Source organism: Syngnathus floridae, chromosome 3 (genome assembly GCF_059516105.1).
Source record: "Syngnathus floridae isolate MCC-2025c chromosome 3, RoL_Sflo_1.0, whole genome shotgun sequence".
In the NCBI taxonomy this organism is placed as follows: Eukaryota; Metazoa; Chordata; class Actinopteri; order Syngnathiformes; family Syngnathidae; genus Syngnathus; species Syngnathus floridae.
In genome coordinates, this window is record NC_142415.1 from 6790499 (window position 1) to 6813166 (window position 22668).

Genomic DNA, 22668 nt, shown 5'->3' on the forward strand with positions numbered 1-22668 from the left:
CTTGCAATATTTCAGTTAATTTGTAATGAATCCAGAAAGTATGACATTTTTGTTTATTTAATTGCGTTACAGAAAATAAAGAACTTTATCAAAATATTCTAATTTTCTGAGACAGTCCTGTACAGGTATATAAGGAAAACATCCCTATCGGTAAGAACAGAACTGGATTTTTAACTTGATGAGTCGCAGCTTCGACTTTTTCGAGAGGGAGCTTTAATTTTGAAGGCCTGGACAGTCTTGTTCCGGCTATATTTAGGTGCCTTGACACTGACAAGCTAGCGCAGCCAGTTTCCACATGCTAATCATTAACAGTGGAGCATGACGTCAGGGGCTTGGCAGCGCGAGGCAGCACCAAAATAGAGAGTGAGTGAGAAACAGAGACCCTGCGACAGAGAGGCGGCCAACCACCACACGACAGCACAAGAAAATGCAAGAAAGACTTTGGTTTCCAGAGAAAACGAGGGGCGGGTTGTACCAGCAGAGATTATTATGCAGGTGTATGTTCCATGCGGTGAAACACCGTTTGTGGTGAAGATCTGACATGACATTGGTGATATAGCGTGGTGAGCGGTCAAGGACAGCCAGGGCTTCTTTACGAAACATCAGAAGCAGTGACTTTCACTTAAAACTTATCACTTTTTGTACAAGTTGCATTAGTTTATTTCCAATTCGAATGGCTTCATTTCGTTGCATTTCTCACAGTTGTATTGCTTTCACTGCGCTGGTTAGTTAGTTAGTTAGTTAGTTAGTTAGTTAGTTAGTTAGTTAGTTAGTTAGTTAGTTAGTTCAATCAGATTTTATGGAGGTAGGTTGTTGTAAAAAGTTTTGTACTTAAAAAAACAAAATTCGTACTTGACAAAATAAAACTTTTATACTGAAAATAAACGTGTTGAGCTTGAAACTTGAAAAAAAAATTCAAAATAAGAATACTTGTATGAAAAGTTTTTTTCGAGTTGAAAATAGTTTTTCTTCGCTTTGGTAAAAAAAGATATTTTCAGATTTGACCATTTATTTTTCAAGTTTAGAGGGGTTTTTTTTTCAGTTGCATGTTGAACTCTTGTTTTTTCAGATTAGGATCTTTTTTTCAGGTTCAAATCTTTTTTTCAAATTTCACACTTTTGACCCGAATTTGGCGTGGGGGGTGTGGAATCACGAGTGACAGCTGAACAAGAATGCTTGGAACCACTCCCAGAGACAGCACTTTCAGGGAGCGAGCGCAGGAACGAAAGCAAATGAAACTCAACACTTACATGCGCCATATTCATGACATTGGCAGCTTTAGAATTGATGCCTGTTCAATGTTGCTACACTTGGTGAAAACACCCCCAGGATGACAGAAAAAGTAAATTGATGCTGCCATGAATGGCGCTACGAGGCCCTACCGGGAGAAACATAAACTTCAGTGTCTTGCTCGAAAATGCTTTGACGTGATCACCGGGCTTGTGGATTGAACCCACCACCTACAAGTTTATCACTCTATGACAAAGTCACGCTGGGAAAGAGGGGTCCTTGGTTTTTAGATTAGGCATTCCTGTGTGAAATTTGGATTTTCTCCCTATGCTAGAGTGGGTTTTCTCCAGGTCGTACACTTTCCTCCAACGATGAAAAAAAACTTGCACAGTAGATTAATTGAAGACTAAATTGTCCAAATGTGTGAACGTGTAATTAAACAGCTACTTGTACTGCATGTACTCTTCAAAAGGGGTGGCGAACTGTCCAAGATATAAGATAGGCTCCAGCTCATCTATGAACTTGAGGACATGCATGTTGACAAATGGTTAGATGGTTCGGCCCCAATTTTGCACCTGTTCTGTGGACTTCATGAAGTTGTGACCTTCAACTCTCATTGGAGGGTGAAGCTGAAGGTAAAGCTGCTAGGATGAGTTTCAGACACTTACAAAACTGAAACCATGGTCCATAGTGAGAAAAGTGTAGCGTGGCCTCTCCAGGTCGTAGATTCCAGTGGAGGAGTATCTTGAGCATTAAGGCAAAGCTTTCAATTTACAACTCAGTTACAAGCTGATCTACGTTCTTACGTATGTCATGACTGAAAGAATAGACTCATGGATGCAAGCGTTCAAATTGAGTTTCTGTCAAAGGTGTCTGGGCTCTTCTTTAATTCTGTGTTTGTGTAGTATAAGTAGTTGTATAAATATGCCTGGTTTCAACAGCAATATGTGGTCTTTTTACATTTTATGGATCCTATTCTTGATGCTATCATTCCACTCTACACCGCAAGACCACATCCTCAGTTTAGCCGTGCATCCCAGCAATTGCGGAAGCATCATGTTATGGTATGCAAGGCTCCAGACTAACTTTTTAAATTAGGAGCACAGTGCTTCCTAATCTGAAATTTTGGGGGTGCATAGTAAATCGACTTGTAAAATAAAAACCCACTCTACTCAGTTTCACTATAGTACTGATAAATGGACTCAAGTGTGGAACACAAGTTTGTTAGCAACAACAAAAAATTCAAGAAAACACATTGATTAAAAAAAAAATCTGCAAATATATTGGTAGCACAGGTGGGAGTGTATGAAGTTTTGGTGCACTGTTGCAAAATATTAGGCGTAAAATGCCACTATAAAAAAGCTAGCCACTAGCTCAGTGGCCTAGTGGTAGAGTGTCCACCCTGAGACTGGAAGGTTGTGGGTTCAAACCCTGGCCGGCTCATATCAAAGACTATGAAAATGGGACCCAATGCCTCCCTGCTTGGCACTCAGCATTAAGGGTTGGATTTGGGGCGTTAGATCACCAAATGATTTCCGGGCGTGGCACCGCTGCTGCCCACTGCTCCCTTCGGGCATGGGTTAAATGCAGAGACAAATTTCACCGCACCCAGTTGTGTGTGTGACAATCATTGGGACTTTTTAACTTTAACTTTTAAAGCTAGTTTATCATCTGTAACTGTAAAAAGCAAAACCTGCAGTAACGACATTTTTCATCTTGCACGAATGGATAGGGTTACCAAAGTATCTCCTCAAGCCTTGATGTACCTCAGTGAAAGATATCTACAAATGGAGTAAGTTTAGCACTGTTGCTATCCTTCTTCTAGGTTTGGCCGCTTTGTAAAGGTGACCTCAAGACCATGTTTTTGAGTAACTCAGGTAAAAAAATCCCAATGTTGACTGAAGAATAGAAATTTCTGGCACATGGTAAGTTGTTAACAAAACAAAAATATGATAAAACAATAAACAAGAATGCATGCAGAACATACCACTGCTGTGTAAAAGATTCCATTTGAAATTTGTAATGCAGCACTTAAATGTTTGACAGCGTTTCAGGCAAACTGGTGATCGTGGTAAGACAATGACCAAAAAGCACAAAACAAAACCGAACAAATCGACAACAGAATACCTTTTTTGGAGTGGATAAGTTAGTCTTGACCTCAAAACAGTGAAGACTGGTTTGACCTTAAGAGAACAACAGTAGTGCAACAGTGGTTGGAATAATTTACAGCTTTTGCCGGAACATTTTCTGCAGTTGCATCTTAAATCCAATAGGTGGCAGTAAAGCTACGTAAAATTCCTAATCAAGTAAACTCCAACTGTATCTATCTATCTATCTATCTATCTATCTATCTATCTATCTATCTATCTATCTATCTATCTATCTATCTATCTATCTATCTATCTATCTATCTATCTATCTATCTATCTATCTATCTATCTATCTATCTATCTATCTATCTATCTATCTATCTATCCATCCATCCATCCATCCATCCATCCATCCATCCATCCATCCATCCATCCATCCATCCATCTATCCGTCGATTAATTCAAACAGGCCGTTAAGTGCTTAGTGACGTGCAGTCTGACTGAAGTTGCTGTTTTCCTGACGGTCAGCGAAGGCAGCACCGCGGTGCCGCAGACACGATGAAGGGTTAACGCGTAAATAGGATGAATGGATATTGTGGCGTGCAGCATCTGATTACAGACGCCAGTCAGGATTGTGGAAGAAGGACTTCTCGCTATCTAGTCGTTCCAAACCGATTCCAAAAACTTTTTGAGGTAAGCAGCACACATAATTTGGTGAAATACTATTGCGTGTTACAACCGAAGAGAAGACACCGAGCCTGCGAACATTTGAAAGTTGGACATTAACGTTGTAAACATGGCCGAAAGTGGACGCCCTCTGGTCACTGTGGAGTAAAAACTCGAGATGATGACGCACTTGATGAAGGTTTACAAGTGAAGAAAATACAAGGTTGGACCACGACCAAGTTTGTAACATCTGACTACTGAATCGTCTACTCCGGAGGGGAACAACCGCGCAATCCCAGGTGGATTCTCCTTCTGGTTTGTTCCTGCAGCTCGGGGGAAACAGGTAAGCGCTTGAGCGCTTTCGGAACACTATTCCTGCCGTCTTGGGAAAACAACAACAAACAAAACGTGTATGTTGAAGCCATGGAATCAGATACTCTGAATCAAATGCTGACATATGGTGCTTGATGACGCGTGTTCTACGAGGTCATTTAGTCATTGGTCTTTATTTCTTCTTGGACCTATAATCACCATAATTACAGTTAGCCAACGATCGATACTTATATATGCTTTAGTTGTATAGTCTTATTGATTAAAAAAAACCTAGCATTATATAAGACAGCATGCATGATAATCATGCAGGTATCTTATTTAATCGACCATGTGGCGCGCTGGCACATTAATACATTAAGTTGCTGCAGGCAGCGTGACATTTTTATTTTATTTTCACATTTCGTCAAAAAAGTCCAAGTGGAGCGCCAGTCCAGGTATCATTTAAAAACTTATTTTGGTTTATTGGTCGTTGCTTTTGTATAGGTAAAATATTAAACATCCTATCACAAGAACTTTTTAAGAGTATCTTGGTAGCCAGTGACAGGCTGGCACCAGCACTTCCTTGCCAGCGTTGATGTAGAAAGTACTGTACAAATCGGCGAACTACAATGTTTTGTCATTTTAGGCAAATCATGTTTTCATGTTCCATGCAGCTTTACAGGCCTGCAATACTTGAGTGCTCTCTGGTTTTAAACTTCTATTTTTACAACAGGAGATTACAAAAGACAGCTTCGAGGATGTCAATAATATTCAGCGGTAGTTAAAGTAACTGCTGGTGAAGAGGGTGTGGCACTAAGAAAACCCTAACTGTGTGTGAATAATGGTGTTTATTAACAGGCATGACCTCTAAAACTCTGCTCGGAAAGACATTATGACAATGTCACAGGTTTGGAGTCCTCAAAACATCTACTAGATGGAATGTGATATCAGAAAGAAAAACTGTGCAAAAGCAAGGACACAAGCTCCTGCTATAGAGGAGGTAAACCCCAAGATGATATGTTCTGTGCAGCCTAACTATTAAAAACACTGTTCTGTTTGTGGAATATTAATAAAACAGGCAAAATCCATCTCAGGCGGCTGCCATTTTGCTACTTGCTGTCGACTAAAATGACATCACAGTTGCCAGGTCGCAACCAATTAGGGCTCAGAAGTTATTTGAAGCGATCTAGCAACTGTGATGTCATTTTCAGTTGACAGCAAGTGGCAAAATGGCTGCCCCTGAAATGAATAAAAAATGGATGTATTTTGCTGCTTAACTCATGTTCCACAAACGCAATATTAATTAGAATGGTGTGTTGAGACTAATGGCGGCACGTATAACATATGGTAAAGAAAGGTTTTGGGTTGACTTTCACTTTAAATATGTGGTCCTAAAAGATTTAATGATCTAGGCGTTTGTGAGCCAGTGGTCTGTAGTCTCTTTGGAATCCATATGAGGGGCATTGGGAAGTATAAAAGCTGGAACTGTGTGGTGGTGAGTGTTAGGTAAAATCCCCCTCCAGCTTCAAGTCAGTGGAATTTTGTGGCAACCTAAATCATGTCAATGCTTGATGTTAATTCCTTCCTAGTCTATCAAGTCTTTGGTTGACCCAGTTAGTTTGCACGTCAACATGTCTTTTCTCCCTGTACTTTCCCACTTTTGCTGTCCTTGACAAGAAGCAAAAAAGGATAAAAAATCTAGAACATTTTGCCAATGTTGTAAACCTAAGTGCCAAGTGTTTTCTTAGGTGAACAGCAGGAGAAGGACAATCAGATTCTGGGTTAATCTTTGGCCTGGTTGCATGCGACATGTAGCGGATTATGCCAAACCACCCTCAGTCAGCGTCCCGAGGAGTGTGGATAGCGCAGAGGCGGTCCTGGCCCAATCGCTGTAGTGGCGATGGAATGAAATGAGCTGGGAGAACAGCTGTATGTGTGGGAACAAGGCTGAGTTATCCCTTTCTCTGACTCTACTCCTGCATTTGCCACCCTTGTTCAGTTCCTATCCTCAGCTCTTGCACTGAACTGTCACATGTTTTTTTGGTCAGAGGCATACAGTGCCTCAGGCTGATATCAGAGCAAACAATTCCATAACTCAGTACTGTAATATTGACAGTTTCTCAGAGATAAAATGACTTAAAGCCTCCAATTTACCAGACACAATTAAGTACAAAATGTTATGGCGTAATCATGTGGCCTGTGACTTGGCATTAAGCTCTATGGTTCTCTTCGTATAAGTACAACTACTAAAATTTGATGAATTATGAGGGCTTCTCCTAGTTATAGCCTATTTTGGATTGTCTTTTTTAACGTGAATTTAGGTCAGGGCTCAGGCTTGATAATAATTTTCTTGAGACAATTCTTATTTGGATTTTGATGTTGCTCTGTAAAATATTATTGTATTGTAAGTCAATATGTATGAAAAATACAAGCAATTAAAGTCACATGACATGTATGCTTTATTATGTATGTATAATGTCATTCTGTGATAGATCACCCAGTGGGTTAAACCAAACAGCTTTCGATTTAAATGAAACCTGATGTAGTTGTAGATAGTTATGGGACAGCACTAAATCTCCAATTTTAGGGTAGTTGGATCAGGTGTTTGGGAGCTATGGTGTGCCGGATTTTGAAATCTTTTGCTAAAAGGGCTGCATGATATTGGAAAAATATGTAAGATGTAATATGGATGTTCATATGTTGTGCAGAACATGTGAGTGATTACATTTCATGGAAAATGTTTAGTCATGTGATGCAGGTCAAATTATAGGTTAAAAGGTCAAGTTGAAAAATATGCACCACTCTTTTAAACGCAGATTCCGAATCTTTGTTGAATTGACTTTCCAAGAAGATTGACTCAGTAGTTTCCGAGATGTAAGGGTTTTGCTGCCGCAGCCCCTACTCCAATTGACCTACAATTTGAGATTTAGTGTTGTTCCATTCACAAGTCCACCAAGATTTATTAAATCAAGAACTGCTTGGTTAAAGTGTGTGTGTGTGTGTGTGTGTGTGTGTGGGGGGGGGGGGGGGTATTTGATATCAGTGTATGTCAGTCAGCTGAACTTTAATTGTCCTTGTTATAAGTCATTTAACCTATTGCCAGTTTAACTCCAGTCCAAAGTAGTTGTCAGTTATTTGCATGTATAGAACCCCAAGGCGGTGCCTGTTGCTCCCTTTCCAGTATCCATGCTTCACTTTTACTGCTCATTAATTCCTACCCTTTCTGTTGTGGTCCTTTAGCCTCCATTTGCAATCCCGTGCCAAAGCAGGTTATTTTAGCAGTGTGAGTCAGTAGCTTTGACCTTCTTCCTGCAAGGGTTTGGGGCGTCCCTTGCTCTTTCATTAGACTTGGCCAACAGGCTCTATGTGTGGCATTTCACTGTGACTTCCAAAATGTGCCACCTTCTAACCTCTTCCGAGCTTTATAATGCTCAGCTGCCTTGGGTGTCATTCTGCAAGGGCTTCTTGCTGCTACTCTGCTGTTCAACGATTTTTCATCTTCCTTTCCGCTGTCTCATCTTTTGCCTGTGTAGGCTTTCTTTTCTCCTCTGTCTCCCAGGACTGAGAGACCCTTTGGGACACCTGTCCGTCTTTGTTTTCATCTCTGGTAAGGTAAGTTCTGCTGACTCACTGCCCTACCGACGCTCGAATTGTCTTCTTTTTGTCCTGTAAAGTCCCAAACGTGTTGTTGCCTGCTTTGCTATCAGCATTTTTTCATTTTTAGATGAGAATTATTTTCAATGGAGACATAACAAACTGACTCGTTCATCAAAGTATAGTAAACCTGACTTTCAAATTACATCATTGTGAACACCAAGAGCTGGATGTTGTCCAGTCAGAGCAAATGAAAGGTAGAGGTTGATACCACGTGGAATGTGTGTTGCCTTTCTTCATTCAGTTGACCTTTGTCCAATGTCCAGGCAGATAACTCTTAAACTTTCCCAGATTGCAATGAGCCACATAATTTGTAGTTAGTAAGTTTTACTTATAGCACTGATTTCATTTGTTTTAAAATTATTTTTCTAACAATGTAAAGTGGAAGGGTTTTCAAGCAAATAATCACCCTGTAACACTTTGTTTTTTCCCCCGCAATGGATTTTTTGTTAAATAAAAAAATCCGCCTGTCATTTGGGAAAGTACTATTCAACAACCTGTTCCAAACCATACCTTGTAGTTGCTGTACGAAGATAAGCTTGGCTTGCAGTCAGTCACATCACACAGACAGTTGAATTAAAGGCCAGAAAACCTCTCATTTTGAAGAATACAGTTTAAAAATATTTTTGCCGCTTGTTCAGTGGGTCAAAACTAGTGTAGTGTCTTATAGTGGAGAATCCAATAGTGTCCTCTTGTAATGTTTTAGGGTTTAAGATGCATAAACAAGGGATTTTAAACAACAAAAAGCATAAATGTATATTATTCTAAACACATTAAAAGCTACTTTCTCCAGATTTCACATATCATTTAATTACACTTTTCCTTCTGATCAAATCTCATTTGGGAAAGCGATAATGACACCAATGGTGAACAAAACTTGTGATACAACACTAGATGTGGGAAGAGTTAAAGCAGCTGAATGAAAAATATCTCAAAGTGCCTCTGTTTATAGAAAATTGGAAGCCTCCAGGCCTTAATGGGCAGCTTAGAAACCATCTCAAGTGTTGCTGGAATGTAGAAACCAAGCCTAGAAAATATGCTGGTGGAGCCGTGTTTGTACTATGTGTTGAAGTATATCGTACGGGAGTACAATAATCAGATTAATGACAGCGAGGTTACCAGTGGGGGCTTATGAGGTCTGGACTGGCCTCTCTATCCGTCCCTCACTCACTCCCTCCTCCTGACCCACTTTGGTATAAACCAACAACTAGTCGACCCCCTTTTTTTGAAGCAGCAAATCTGTTTGGATTGTGTTTTGACTTGATAAGCGGTTTGGATAATGGATGAATATATTTCTGTCAATTCTGAGCCCCAATCTTAGTAATATAAAAATAATTAATAGTGATGGAATTGTGACTAAACTTTGAAATGGACAAAATATGGCATGGATTTGTCTCTTGGGATGCAGACCTTTGGATTGATTGATTTTATTTGATTTGTTTACACTTCATTGTTAGTGCCAGTTATTATAGTATAGGTAATTACTATGAAACCATGCTATATATCTTGTTTTTCTGGGTATACCAAGTTGACTAAACTTGTCATACGCACATTTATGGGTGGAGCTGGAATGTCTTTTCATAGTTCCTCCATCTCTAATTAAAGGCAAGCAGGAAAGTACAGAGGCACAGGCAGCTGAACTGCCAAAGACAAGTGGGCGGCGTCCTCTGGCGTGCTCATGCTCAACTCATGCAAATGTACGTCTGCTTCAGGGTAAATCCTGACACTATTTTTTCGCCGCACATTTGAATTGAGGGGCTTGACCTTAAATTTATAATTTGGAATCCAGTGTAAAAATATTGATGTATATGTAAGTTCACTTCATAATATAGAAAGTGAATGATCATTAGAACCCAGTATCTCAATTGTTGTGGGCATTACCGTACATTTAAGACATATCATAGTTTAATTTCCACATTTGTACACCTTCCGCAGGAGACCTTGAAGCTATTCTCAAAACCACACCCTGGCATTTACATATGCTCTAGTTTGTGGGCCTCACTGCTCTTTCAACCATCCCTAATCCTGGCAACTAAATGTTCAAACACCAAACGCTAAAAGTTGTGTGGACATGCATTGTGTTGCCCTGTAGGATGCACGAGCAGCTATTGGCAGCCCTCGGTAAAGTCGGGTTTCTCATCAGCCCGCATGTTCTAGCATGCAGGTGGCAGATTCCTCTACTATTCGCATGCCTTTCGTTCGCCTGTGAGACACACACACATGCACTCTGTGTAAATTACTTTGTGTTTGAGACATTCTACGTATCTCTTCACATCTTTGGAACGTTACTCATCTACTCGTATAAAACACACTAGCACATAAGATGATTTGGGTTTGAATGTATCTTTGCTTGAGTGTCTGTTTTTAACTGGATACCTGAATTGCAGAGGGCCGATCAATTGTTAAATCATTGTAATAACGAAGAATTGCATTTGCCTATCAATTTGCATGCATTTACAGAATCTTTGTTTCTTAGTGTAACTTAGTTAAAACCAAACCAAATTTAAAATGTTTTTTTTTTTTTCCATTTTTGTGTCTCGTCTTGGAAATTTTTTTCTCTATCTTTGTCCCACTATGTCAACCCTTAACACCCGTTACGGACAATTATGGAAGTAGATTACTATTCGCAGCTCATATGATTACACTATATTGTATGATAACACTGCACATGAACCATGTTGGCATTCATTCACCGCTATTATCTAACTTGGGATAGATAAATAGAGGGGGGCCTTGAGCAATGGCTGTTTTCATCTCAAGTTGTTGTGTCTGCAGCAGGAAGTTGTCTAACCTTGAAAGAAAGTTCTGGCCAATGACCAAACAGCAGGAAGTGGATGTATAGAGAAGTTGGGTCATGCTGAACTCTGAGCAGAGTTTAGCATCACAGTTCCGCCGGAGCATCACATCTGAAATATATTTCGGAAAAGTAAATGTATTACGTTGTTTACAACAATCTCATTGTTTATTCTTCAACCTCGATTCTCTTTGCATAGAGGTTTTTGTGTTGCCATCATTCCAAATCTCAGTTTGAGTTAGGTTTAATGTGGTTTATTTAGGTTAATTGTTTTTGTTGCTTTCAGTAAAAATATGTGGGGCTCGGTTCTCCGATTTCATTGGTCCGCAGAAAATTTGGATCAGCGATATGCAAGAGACAAACTGGGTCAGGGACAGCCTCCAGGATTCAGTTTTTTCTCTTTGTTGGGGTAAAGGGGAGCTTGACCGATACATGGCGGGGCTAAGAAGATAATTTATGAATATATTTTAGAATATCCAATGAAGTGCTTAACTGTAGCTACGCAGATTTCAGATGGATTCTAATTTATCACTTGTTACTATTTTAACTAGATTTATGCAGATTTCAGATGTATTCTACTTTATCATTTGTTACTATGTTTTTTAATCTAAATTATATCTTAATCTATTTTTGGCAGTTTCGTCGTTCGCTGCCATCATTCTGTGCTGTAAGGCTGACGGCAAAATGTCTTCCAATGGAGACCTCAGTGAACTCGGGAGCTGCGATAGCTTCTGGGAGGTATGCTAGCTACAAGGCAAGCCTACTAACTGTTCAAATGAATTGTTATTACAACAAAGTCCATAGGCCATTTCCACCAGAGAATAGGCCTTGGTTCATTGTGGTTCCTGCACCTGTTCACCACTCTGGATGTTTAAAATGTAATAGCAAAGGCCAAAAGACATAAATTATGTATGCAGTTTTAGACCATAGACTGTGGAACTATCATTTGGAACAGTTGTCAAAGGCATGACTTGGATTAATCGGTCAATAATGTGAAAATGCTAAACCAATAGAAACTGCATTTGAAGTGTGTCTTTTATGGTGTGGTGAATATGATTGCTTTGTGTTCCAAAAAGCCGGGAAACTACAAGAGGACGGTGAGGCGGGTAGACGACGGCAACCGACTGTGTAATGAGTTGGTCAGCTGTTTCCAGGAGCGGGCTAAGATCGAGAAGAGTTACGCCCTTCAGCTCAGTGACTGGGCCAAGAGGTGGAGAAGTGCGGTCGAGAAAGGTTAGTTCAATGAGATCAGGGCCACAATAAACAGCCAAATACATTTTAGGAGCTTCCAAGCTAGTGGTAAAGATTTCATTTGTAATGCGATTAACATGCACAAGATTACAAGAGGCATCCCAAGTTACCAAAATACTTAGCGATTTTCATTCATATTTATGACCTAGAAATGGTTTTCATACTGCAATGGGGACTTTACTATTCCCGTGGCATAGGTTAGTGATAGACTACTGCACATTCAGATGCATAAAGACTGCAGTAGAACCGGAACCCTGTCAAACTTTAATATTAATCTCTATAACAGGGCTTTGCCACTTTGAACTACTATATTATACATGTCATATATACTCTGCGGTCAAGTTGAGCCAAAATGAGTAATTGTCTTGGCTTTTACTTACGTTTTACTCAGGGCCTCAGTATGGGACACTGGAGAAGGCGTGGCATGCGTTCATGCAGGCAGCCGATCGGCTCAGCGAGCTCCATCAGGAGCTCCGTGACCGGCTAGTGGCAGAAGACAGCGAGAAGGTGCGAAATTGGCAGAAAGAAGCCTTCCATAAGCAGATGATTGGAGGTTTCAGAGAGACAAAGGATGCTGACGATGGCTTCCGCAAAGCTCAGAAACCCTGGGTCCGCAAATTAAAAGAGGTTTGATACATCGATTTTAATTCATCATCCTTCTCAGAATAGCTTTATGGATGTATATGTGTTATTAGAGAGGCTGTCATGTGCATTTTTTTTTGTCTAGTTGGACACAAGCAAGAAGAGCTACCATCAAGCCAGGAAAGAGGAGTGGTCAGCCATTAACAGGGAAACACACGCGAAGGCCGACCCATCCAAGTCTCAAGAGGAAGTCCGCAAATATTCGGCCCGTGTGGAGCGCTGCAACCAAGAAGCTGAAAAAGTATGAGGTTTACATACACCCACTATCTAGATATCCAATCTTAACCTTCAACTATATCTTTAGCTGCAGTCCTGGATATTTGAATGCGTGACATCTGCATGTGGATGCACATGCGTACATGTTGAGCCCTTGCGCCAATCTGGGAGTGTCAGGGAGTCCAAAAAAGCCTGTCGATGTGTGTTTTGTGACTTTGAAACATGACCACACTTGTTTCCTGTGCTTTCTACTCTGCAATGGCAGAAAGCTCCAGGTCATGAAGAGGGAAATGATCAACCAAACAGAGGGAAATCCTTTGACAAATTCTAGAGCAGTCAGTCCACATAGGTGTGTGAGGCAGCCAAGAGGTCTTTAAAAAGAAACCTGCACAATGATTCCAGGAAGAGTGAGATAACATCAAAAATGTTGGGAAATTGTCTATATTTAATACTTTTCTTATTCAGAGTGCGGAATAACAACCCAGGTTTGATATGACATCATTAAACTGGTGGTGTATTTACGTCTTCCTGCAGCGGCTTCATGCTGATCTAGTATTTACACAGTAATTAAAAACCACACCTAATCTAAAGTCATAGCATTGGCTTTTATGCTTTTTCCCAAGGTTAACACCACTATGCAAGCTTTTTGACTGAACTCACATTTTTAAGGCTAAAATTGCCTGTCTTCTAAACTAATGCATTAATTCTGTCTGATTAAGATGCCAATGTTTTTTTTTATTTATTTATGTATTTATTTATAACTGAAAGGGAAAAAATTAATTTGTGTTTGAATGTTATGACCGAGAAACTCAGTGAGCCTGCTAAAATTGACTGAAAGGGAAAAAAATAATTTTGTGTTTGAATGTTATGACAGAAACTCAGTGAGCCTGCTAAAATTGGTAATAAATAAATTCCACATTCCTATTTAAAGTGGTGATTGAGAGCTCACTGCAGTTGAGTTTGCATAAAACTACTTCATGATGGTGAATTTTTTTTTCTCCTCGATAAGCACGACCATTCCATCGTCTTTTAAACCATGAAGGTCACAATGTGCAGTCATGAAGCTCAATGTTCCTTATTGAAGGTCACATGTTTTTTAGGCGAAAGAGCGTTATGAAAAGGCTTTGGAAGAGCTGAACCGCTGTAACCCTCGCTACATGGAGGACATGGAGCAGGTGTTTGACATCACCCAGGAAGCTGAGCGCAAGAGACTGTGCTTCTTTAAAGAGGTCCTGCTGGATATCCACACACACCTGGACTTGTCCAGCAAAGACAGGTAGGACAAAGACACATGAAAAGAAATAGGGTGTAAAATATAATGCTTGTTCCTTGGGGTATTTTGACAAAAGCATGCCACATTCATTGAATAAAGATCTGGGAACTGTTTTGAATTGTGTAAAACATTGCACAATACGTCTCAATCCCTCTATATCGTACTACGTTTTCTACTGAATTTAATTAATTATTTATTTATTTTTTACTTTAAATAAATGTGTTTAGGGTCACTGGTATGTTGAAAAAAATATATCTGGAGGTATGTTATCATCAAATGGCTTCACTGTTTTTTTTGTACTTTGGTTATGTGTGCAGTATTTTTTAGTTATTTTTTGCCCTGCCAAAACATACCTTTGTAATTGGTTCCAGAGTTGGTTTCATCAAACGGTGGCACTGGCTATTCAGAATTTAATATGTATTTGAGAGATTGATGTAAAAAAAAGTTGTTTGTAAAGTTGTTTGCTCGCATCTTGTCTTCACTTCTGGATTTAATAACGTCATCATTGTCCTTTAATGTCAGTGTTGGACCAAAAAAATTTCAAACCACTAAAACAAAAAACAAGTTGCACTATTTAACATTCAGCGTTGGTTTCCTTTTTCTGAACATCGCCACAGTATAAATGATTCCCGAGTGCGGCACCGCTGCTGCTCACTGCTCCCCTCTCCCCCAGGGGATGAATCAAAATCACACAGGGATGGGTTAAATGCAGAGGACAAATTTCACCACATCCAGATGTGTGTGTGACGATCATTGGGACTTTAACTTTAAAAGGGTGTGCCTCATGCCATAATTTTTATCTACAGTATACAGATTTTTCTCATGTGCTGAATTTAAAATATACATGATGCATGACTCAAATAAAAGATATGCAAGTATTACATGCCTTTTTTATTTGCTAAGTTTGTGTACACTGATGTTAATGGAAAACTCCTGCTGTTGTCCATTAACTATTGGTCTCACGTTCTGTTTAAACAGTCCACCATTACCATAACAACCCTGGTTTGCAACTATCCAATGAGGTCTTAACACCAAACGAGTTCTTTTGATTCTTATTATGGAGATTCTGCCGGAGGTGTAGACAAACAATGACTGGTTTGCTTCATCTCAAAGTTGATTTGGGTGTGAGGTTTGAGATCACCTTGTGGCAAACAGACTAATGAAAGACCCTGGTCCTCTTTCTGTGACCCCAGTTCCTGTTGGAGCACTTTAGCTTCTACTATCACAAACTGTAGTTACCAAGCCTGTCATTAAAGTAAGTGGCTTCAATCAGGTTTGAAGCCAAGTGTGAGTATTTTGAGGTCAATATTATCTTCAGATATATCTCATATGTATGCTTTTCCAAATATGGATGCTAGTATTTCAAAAAGATTTTGTAACCTGGGGGTCAACTCCTTTGTAATTTTTTTTTTTAAATATAAAATCCTTCAAAAGCCGTACTCAATTTCAGAATTTGTGATGCAGCAACTACATATTGGGATGAAATTATTAATTTTACGAATAGATTCACAGTATTTATCAACACCCGAATAAACACTAGCCAAATAATATTGGACTTGCACCATTTTTTGTGTGTTTTTAAATGCAGTGTTACACTTGGTGTTCACTCAGAATCAGTTAAATCAAACTAAATGCTTTTATGCCACTGCTTGATCACCCAAATTATTGAACAGATCAATTTCTAACTTAATTCGGTCAATTAAAACTACTTTTTGTGCTGCTGCTGTTCTTACAAATGCATGGTGAAAACCACCAAGGCTACAAAAAGCACATAAACCTTTTCAGCAGTCTCCACCATTTTTACAATGGTTGCCAACAGCGTGCACAATGTTAGTGAACTCAATGTGGAATCTATTAATATAAATCAGACCTGAAGCTGTAATCTTGACAAGAGTATCGAACTGATATAATGCAAACTAAGAAGTATGATTTACTCTATCAACATAGGCTTTGTTGCTGCCATGAATAATTAAAACTAGCATATTTTTTCATAACACGAACTTAAACTGTTTTGATTTTTCTCAAAAATCGACAGTGCACCTTTATTAGGTGCGTCTCATGTATGGATGGTCATCTTTTCATCTGGTCTGTATTCCAAATTCACGTTCTCCGTTTCATCCGCATCTAAGCGCTAGCAGGTGTCCATGTTTTTGTCGTATCGGAACTAGATTTACACCCTGCTTTTATGTCTTAAGTAGTGTAGAAATTTTGAGCTTTCTGTGGACAGATCAAATGCTGAGCGTGTTCACATTATAATGTGGTACTCCTCGGTAAATAAATGGCAACTCGTTTTTTGGATAATGGCAAGTGCTTTGACTGTTGGAACTGTCAACAAAGATAGCATTAGCATTAGGTAAAATAATAACACAACCACTGGTCTTTTTTCTTTCTGCATGAAGATCCCCTTTGTATATGAAGATATTTTAAAATAACAGTCCATAAAATACTGCACATGAGAGATTTTGCAAGTCGTCAGTGGTCATCGAAAATGTCTTCAAAAATATATTTGCCCTTTTGAACTTAAGCAGCTGCAGTAACTTGTTGACTAAGAGGATTGACCTTCCTGCCTGTTGCTCCCATGTGACCAAGGAGTCATTTTATAAGATTCAGATGTAGCTCCTACTTGTTGCCACAAGATTTCAACTTTCAAGTTGGCAATCTGTGGCCTTGTTTCCTTAATGCCAAGTTCACATACCAACAGTGGTGGAATGACAACTAAATTCTACCTGTGCAATGGATAGTAGTTTTTTTTTTTTTTAAAGTCAGTATGTCACATTTTAGTGGTTCTGACTTTTTTGTTCAATAGGCAAAAAGCTTCAGTCAGACCACCCAAAATGCACTGTTAATAAAATACTCTTGTAAATGCAAATCATCTATATAGGGCATAGACTGTGAATGTGAGTATTAGCTTGTCACCCTCTCTGACAGGTTCCGAGAGCTGTACAGGGACCTGGGTCAGACCATACGAGCAGCTAATGAGACAGAAGATCTGCGATGGTGGAAAAACACCCACGGACCAGGCATGAGCATGAACTGGCCACAATATGAGGTGGGCATGCACAAAATGCACCACTCAAATAAACGTGAAGAAAACAATGAACAATATTAACATAAATTCAATGAAATTGTAGAGATAAGATCATGTGTTGTCAAAACACTCATTTGTCAATAACCTTGCCTTTTGTACTCACCAGCCAGTTTGTGTGTGTTCACTTCAGACAAACTGAATATGAAATAGGCTTTTTGTGAAAGGCCTGTTCTGTCACTGAGTCTTGAGTGGGTCAGTGGAATGTTGCGCTGCACACATACGCACACACACACACAAGCAGTTTTCGTCAGACTTTAAGTGAAAATCTGTGACGAGTGGCTGCTTTAACGACAAATTATAATGTTTGACTAGAAGTCTCCGGAAATAGCTGGGCAGGAATAAGTCAGACACACACTAAGGAAATTATTCAAAAGTCATAATTACTAATCGCACGACTGCATCATAATACAGACAGACTGACTAAATAGCAAGTGGATGTGAATTCAACCATTTAGTCAAATTGTCTTGATTTGAAAATTTCAAATACATTTGGATGCAATTTAAGTCATTTTTACGATGAACATTTCTAATGCATGCGCGTGCACGCAGGAATGGACTCCAGAGACAAGTCGGACCATCAGCAGGAAGGCGCGAGCTATACACTCTGACGACAGCGTAGTTACCCTCACCAACATCGTCTCCTCGGGAGGGAATGACATTCCGCCTAGTCCCATCACCCAGAATGCAATCAGGTACAAGACACTTCGGTTGCGTCAAAAAGGGCATGCGGTCTGAATAAACTCATTGGTGTGACTTGTTGTGGCCCCCCTGATTGGATAACAACAAAATATCCACTATGTCTCATTGGAAGTGGGGAGAGGAAGTTCAAAAGTAAAAATAAAAATAAAAAGTCTGGGTGGATTTAGTCCATGCAGGTTAAAAAAGAAAACGGAAAAAGTGAGACAGAAACTCTTTTGCAATTCAGACTCCAAAATCGTTTATGTCTGAGTTGTAAAAGACACAAAAGTTCAAAAGACTGTAAGATGTCAAATTACGATTTTAAAATTATTAGAATTATACATACATTTTGGCAGAAGGTTCCTTGTGCATTCAGACTCAAGACAAATATGTACAGAATTTCAGTCTTCGTATAGTTATAAAGCTTGCCATAATCCTTTTGAATGATGCAAAATAGGGTGTCACGAACTGAAATAAAACATTTGAATGGTTGTCTCTACTTTGTATGCCCTGTGAACTGTGGCAATCAATTTGCTCAGTCAGCTGGAATTGGTTCCATTTTATCTGTGACCCATAGAGAGTGAGAATAAGCAGTACAAAATATGCATGGATGGATAGTGCCATGTATTCATCTATTTTCTATGTTTATTTAAAATTGTTATTTTTGTTATTCATTTACTTTAGGAGACTTGTATGATTAACATATTTTAGGTAATCATTACGTATTGTATGTACATGTGGACATAATTAGTGAATGTTCATTATTTGATATTAAAGTAAATTTGCACAAATAAAAGCCCCATCATAAATACCTTAGCCTCTGATGAAAGAATGCCTGGTATGCTCGTAGTTGAGTAAATGAGGCCACTGTACTGTTTTATCTGACTTTAGATAGCGTTTTTCCAGATAAGCTTGTGAGGAATTCTGTCGAATATTGGGCCTTCCCTCAAGGAGTTAACCTTCATTGTCTGCTTTACACTCTCAAATGTGTGTGTTTGAGAGACTTTATTAGCCTATGTTCATCGTTCTCTTGCAGTTTATTCCTGAGCGAAAATATTTGACTAAAGAAGTCAAACACGGCTCTCCCTCATGTAAAAAACCCATGAAATGGGATTTCAGCAGGATGCTCATATGTTTGGTTAGAAAGAAGCAGCTTGTAGATTCCGAGTCACGTTTTTGACAGCAGATTTTGCTATGACACAAATGCTGTTCTCGTGTCTGGATGTGTCCATGTGCTGTGCGGTTGTCTGCTGGATTGTTTGTTGTTTCACACAGGGTGAGCTTATTAGCAGTGAAAGTAAATATTGCCCGAAATCAAATCTTTATAAAGAAAAATGCCAAGACAAAAACAATTGGCTCAGAGGACATGATACCCGTAATTTTCAAAAACACTTTGAAATGTGGACTTGTCAGACCACAGCATAGTTTGGTCCCAAACAAACTGGTAATGTTTCTGGGTGTCCTTGATGAAAAAATTTAAAAATAAGCGTTTTACATCCCAACTTCAATTGGGCTTTGCCTAAGCTGGTAGTGGGAAGTTGCAGAACATTTACAAAACATGACCAATTTGATCAATCTGCTCATTCAGGATTGTCAAAGATGATTCCTCCGACTGGTCAGACGAGGACAACCCAAAGAAGTTGTCTTTGAACGGTGTTGGAGAAGCGGGGGACAAAGGAGAGCGGCAGGTAGACGGTGTGCGAGTCCGAGCGCTCTACGATTACTCGGGTCAGGAGGCTGACGAACTCAGCTTCAAAGCAGGTATTAACCCTCATTAATGCTTCGCGATGCCAGGAATCACAGGAGGCGTTTATTTTGTTGCTTCTTACAAAATGTAAAACAAATCATAGGGGACTAAAAAATGGTGAGCCACAATTGGTTGTGACCTGAGACCTGATGTCATTTTCAGACATGGCAAAATGGCCGCCCCCGAATCAAAACTGTTTCGACTAGTTGGGCTCCAGAGAACACATTAACAAAGAAAAAATTGGATTGAGTTCCCCTTTAAGTAAAGAAGAAAAACATTTTTTATTTCCTCCTGTGATGCTTCATCTATGCACATTTTCACACACACTCATGTCAAACCTCAACTACCAACATGAGTCCTGCTGATGTGTGAGATGAGAAGCATTATGCACGCTTGAGTCTTGTCTGCAAGGTGGTGACATTTGTGACAAAAACTGTTCCAAATGGTGCATTTTGCCAGGAAAATTGTGTTGAAGTCACAACACCCGACTGTTATTGTGTCTTATTTAACTCCTGCTGTCAGAATTGTACAAATTGTTGTTTTTACTCATACTGTGGCTTAAACTGGATCATTTGTGTACAAGTATGCTTTGAACTCCTTAAGATGGAAGCATGTCTTGTTTCTTTCTGGTCGAGCATATTGGTTTGGTAATGTTAACCTATACTACATGTATCATTCCTTTGACTACATATAGTGGATTGTTTTTGATGTTTTTTTGTGAATTGTTTGTATTTTTGGGTTGTTCTTAGTTTTTTTTTTTAAGTAGGAACTGAAATCAATACTAAATATAACAAATGCATGTGTGTGCAGTGTCCGCTCTAAAAGTGCCAACCGGGCTTTATTATTTATTTACTTAGTTATTTATTCATTCATACAGCCATTTGTTTTTCGTGCAACATTTCAAGTTACGTTTTATAATGCGCTACTATCATTTTTCTTTTTCTATTGCTGACTTAGGGATAGTCATCAAAGCATACTTTCTTCATTTTTGACGCCAGATGAATTTGCAGATGGTGTTGGCTTTGCGCGGACATATTGTGGTGCCCTGAAACCTAAACGTTGCTCTAAAACAGGGGTGTCAAACTCATTTTGTTCACGGGCCGCATTGTAGTCATAGCTTCTTTCGGAGGGTCATTATGACCGTCAACCCAAACAAATGTATGAGCACCTCATATTATATACAGTAAAAGCTACAAAACAAACTGACAAATTACTCGTTTTCAAATCAGACGAGTAAAAACTGGTCAAATATTTTAAAAAAAGAAGGCATTATTAAAAGTTAATACAATTTGCAATTCTAGTAATGACACACGAATTTCATGCACCATTTGTCTTTGCGGGCCACATAAAATTATGTGGCGGGCCGTATCTGGCCCCCAGGCCTTGAGTTTGACACCTGTGCTCTTAAATGTATATCCACTATGAAGAGCAGACTAATCCACAACAATGAAAAAAAAATATTGAATAAGACTGGCACGGCAAACGATAACTTTCAAATGAGAGTGCCAGCAGATATTGTGGTGCCTCGCTGTGAATGAGAATCTGTGCATGGAAACCTTAGTTGTGCTCGGAAGTGAACGTTTGTAACCGTCCTTGCAGGTGACGAGCTCCTGAAGCTCGGCGAGGAAGACGAGCAGGGCTGGTGTAAAGGACAGTTGAGCAGCGGCCAGGTGGGCCTCTATCCCGCCAACTACGTTCAACTGGGCGCTTCCTGATGACACTCACTCTACACATGGCCAATGGTACAACTAGACTCAAGATGCCAGGACCAATCGCAAAATGATCAGTGCCGTCGTTACGGCACGTACGCACAATTACGAATTAGCATCTAAAACTCATCACTGAGTTGTGTTGTTGTTCTTTTTCTTCTGTTTTTTTTTTTTTTTTTTTTTGGAGCATTTGAGAAAGTTCAAATTAGTTTGGTTCCAAACCGTGGATTCATCATATGTTATATATTTTCAGAATATAGTCTGACATTTAGAACTTGCCAATGGGACGCTACGCATGTTTGCTTGAATGCCGACACATTGCAAGAAGCTAGCTAGGTTTTAAGCTAAGACAAGCTGAGCTGTTGCCACTTAGGTGTGGCATCCCTTAATAAAATGCGGCAAGAACTCGACAATCATTTTTAACACAAAAATATCAATGAGATATATTGTAAACAGAACGTTTTATCTAAAATCAAAATATATGTTTCAAACCAAAAGAGTATTTTAGGAGAGATTTATGAATTAAGCTATAGATTTGGCTTAGTTTCCTCCTATCTGACCGAGAGATGACATCACCTGCTGGGTGTGTTCAACGCCTGACGTCAGATGGTCCAAAAACATTTTTTGTCTCCCCAGAAGCAGTGATATAAATTTAGTGAGGATAAGCGGTTCAGATAATAGATGCATGGATTTGACTGCCACCCTCCTGTCCCCTCTAGGTTCACGTTTAATAAATCTACAGCGCGTTTGATTGTGACACTGCATCCACTTTACCTTTTCTATGCGATAGCTGTGTGTAACATCAGCTGATTTGGGCTATGAATGTGAGGCTGGTCGTTTTTCAGTTTTGGTTTCTTTAAATTTAGATGTTGGAAACTCTTCTTCATTCAGTCTCTGCTGAGTTAAATGACAAACTTAGGTGTGGTGTAAGTTGCTATGGAGACACAAAGCACGCTTGTTAAATGCTTCCATTCAAAGGCTCTGGGTTTGGGCTGTTTGATGTAATTTTATGAGGGAGTTTCTTCTTTGGATTAGCCTAATAACTAGAACCTTTCTAACACTTTTTAACACATAAAAGCATCTGAGTCCTCCCGGAATGTGTAATCTGTACAGAGAAGCAAGTTCTGAAAGGCAACAATAAAGATCTTTCTACACAATTTTCACTGGTGTTCATATTACATTTTGTACATAGCTATATCAAAGTGTAACTAATATTATTCAAAAAAAGAACTTTCAACCAAAATTGAAAACAAATCTGTCATACCTCTCACTGTGTTGATCAAAACTGAGCACTAACTTTGTAAAGATCATGTTTTGA

General features: G+C 39.3%; 1 protein-coding gene across 5 annotated transcripts; it reads left to right on the forward strand.

Moving 5' to 3' along the window:
* Positions 1–3865: 3865 nt before the first annotated feature.
* Positions 3866–22507, forward strand: pacsin3 (protein kinase C and casein kinase substrate in neurons 3). 5 transcript variants are annotated; one of them, XM_088371926.1, is made up of 11 exons: positions 3866–4329; positions 7832–7910; positions 11384–11484; positions 11823–11979; positions 12389–12624; positions 12725–12880; positions 13956–14131; positions 17057–17177; positions 17766–17908; positions 19483–19655; positions 21241–22507. In XM_088371926.1, exons 3-11 carry the CDS (start codon positions 11431–11433, stop codon positions 21354–21356), a joined length of 1332 nt encoding a protein of 443 aa, XP_088228052.1. In that variant the 5' UTR covers positions 3866–4329; positions 7832–7910; positions 11384–11430; the 3' UTR covers positions 21357–22507. The 5 variants fall into 5 exon arrangements, with proteins under 5 accessions (XP_088228052.1, XP_088228051.1, XP_088228054.1 ...); XM_088371928.1 differs by lacking the exons at positions 3866–4329; positions 7832–7910 and adding exons at positions 4500–4753; positions 5157–5298 and having other exon boundaries at positions 11384–11500; XM_088371925.1 differs by lacking the exon at positions 7832–7910.
* Positions 22508–22668: the final 161 nt, after the last annotated feature.

What these genes read in the sequence shown, in the direction of transcription:
- pacsin3 (XM_088371928.1), top strand. Translation starts at nt 5,233, where the DNA reads ATGGAATGTGATATCAGAAAGAAAAACTGTGCAAAAGCAAGGACACAA. An exon ending in GGAGGTATGCTAGCTACAAG is followed by an intron (nt 11,501 to 11,822) that starts GCAAGCCTACTA and finishes TGTTCCAAAAAG; the next exon opens with CCGGGAAACTACAAGAGGAC. An exon ending in CGAACTCAGCTTCAAAGCAG is followed by an intron (nt 19,656 to 21,240) that starts GTATTAACCCTC and finishes CCGTCCTTGCAG; the next exon opens with GTGACGAGCTCCTGAAGCTC.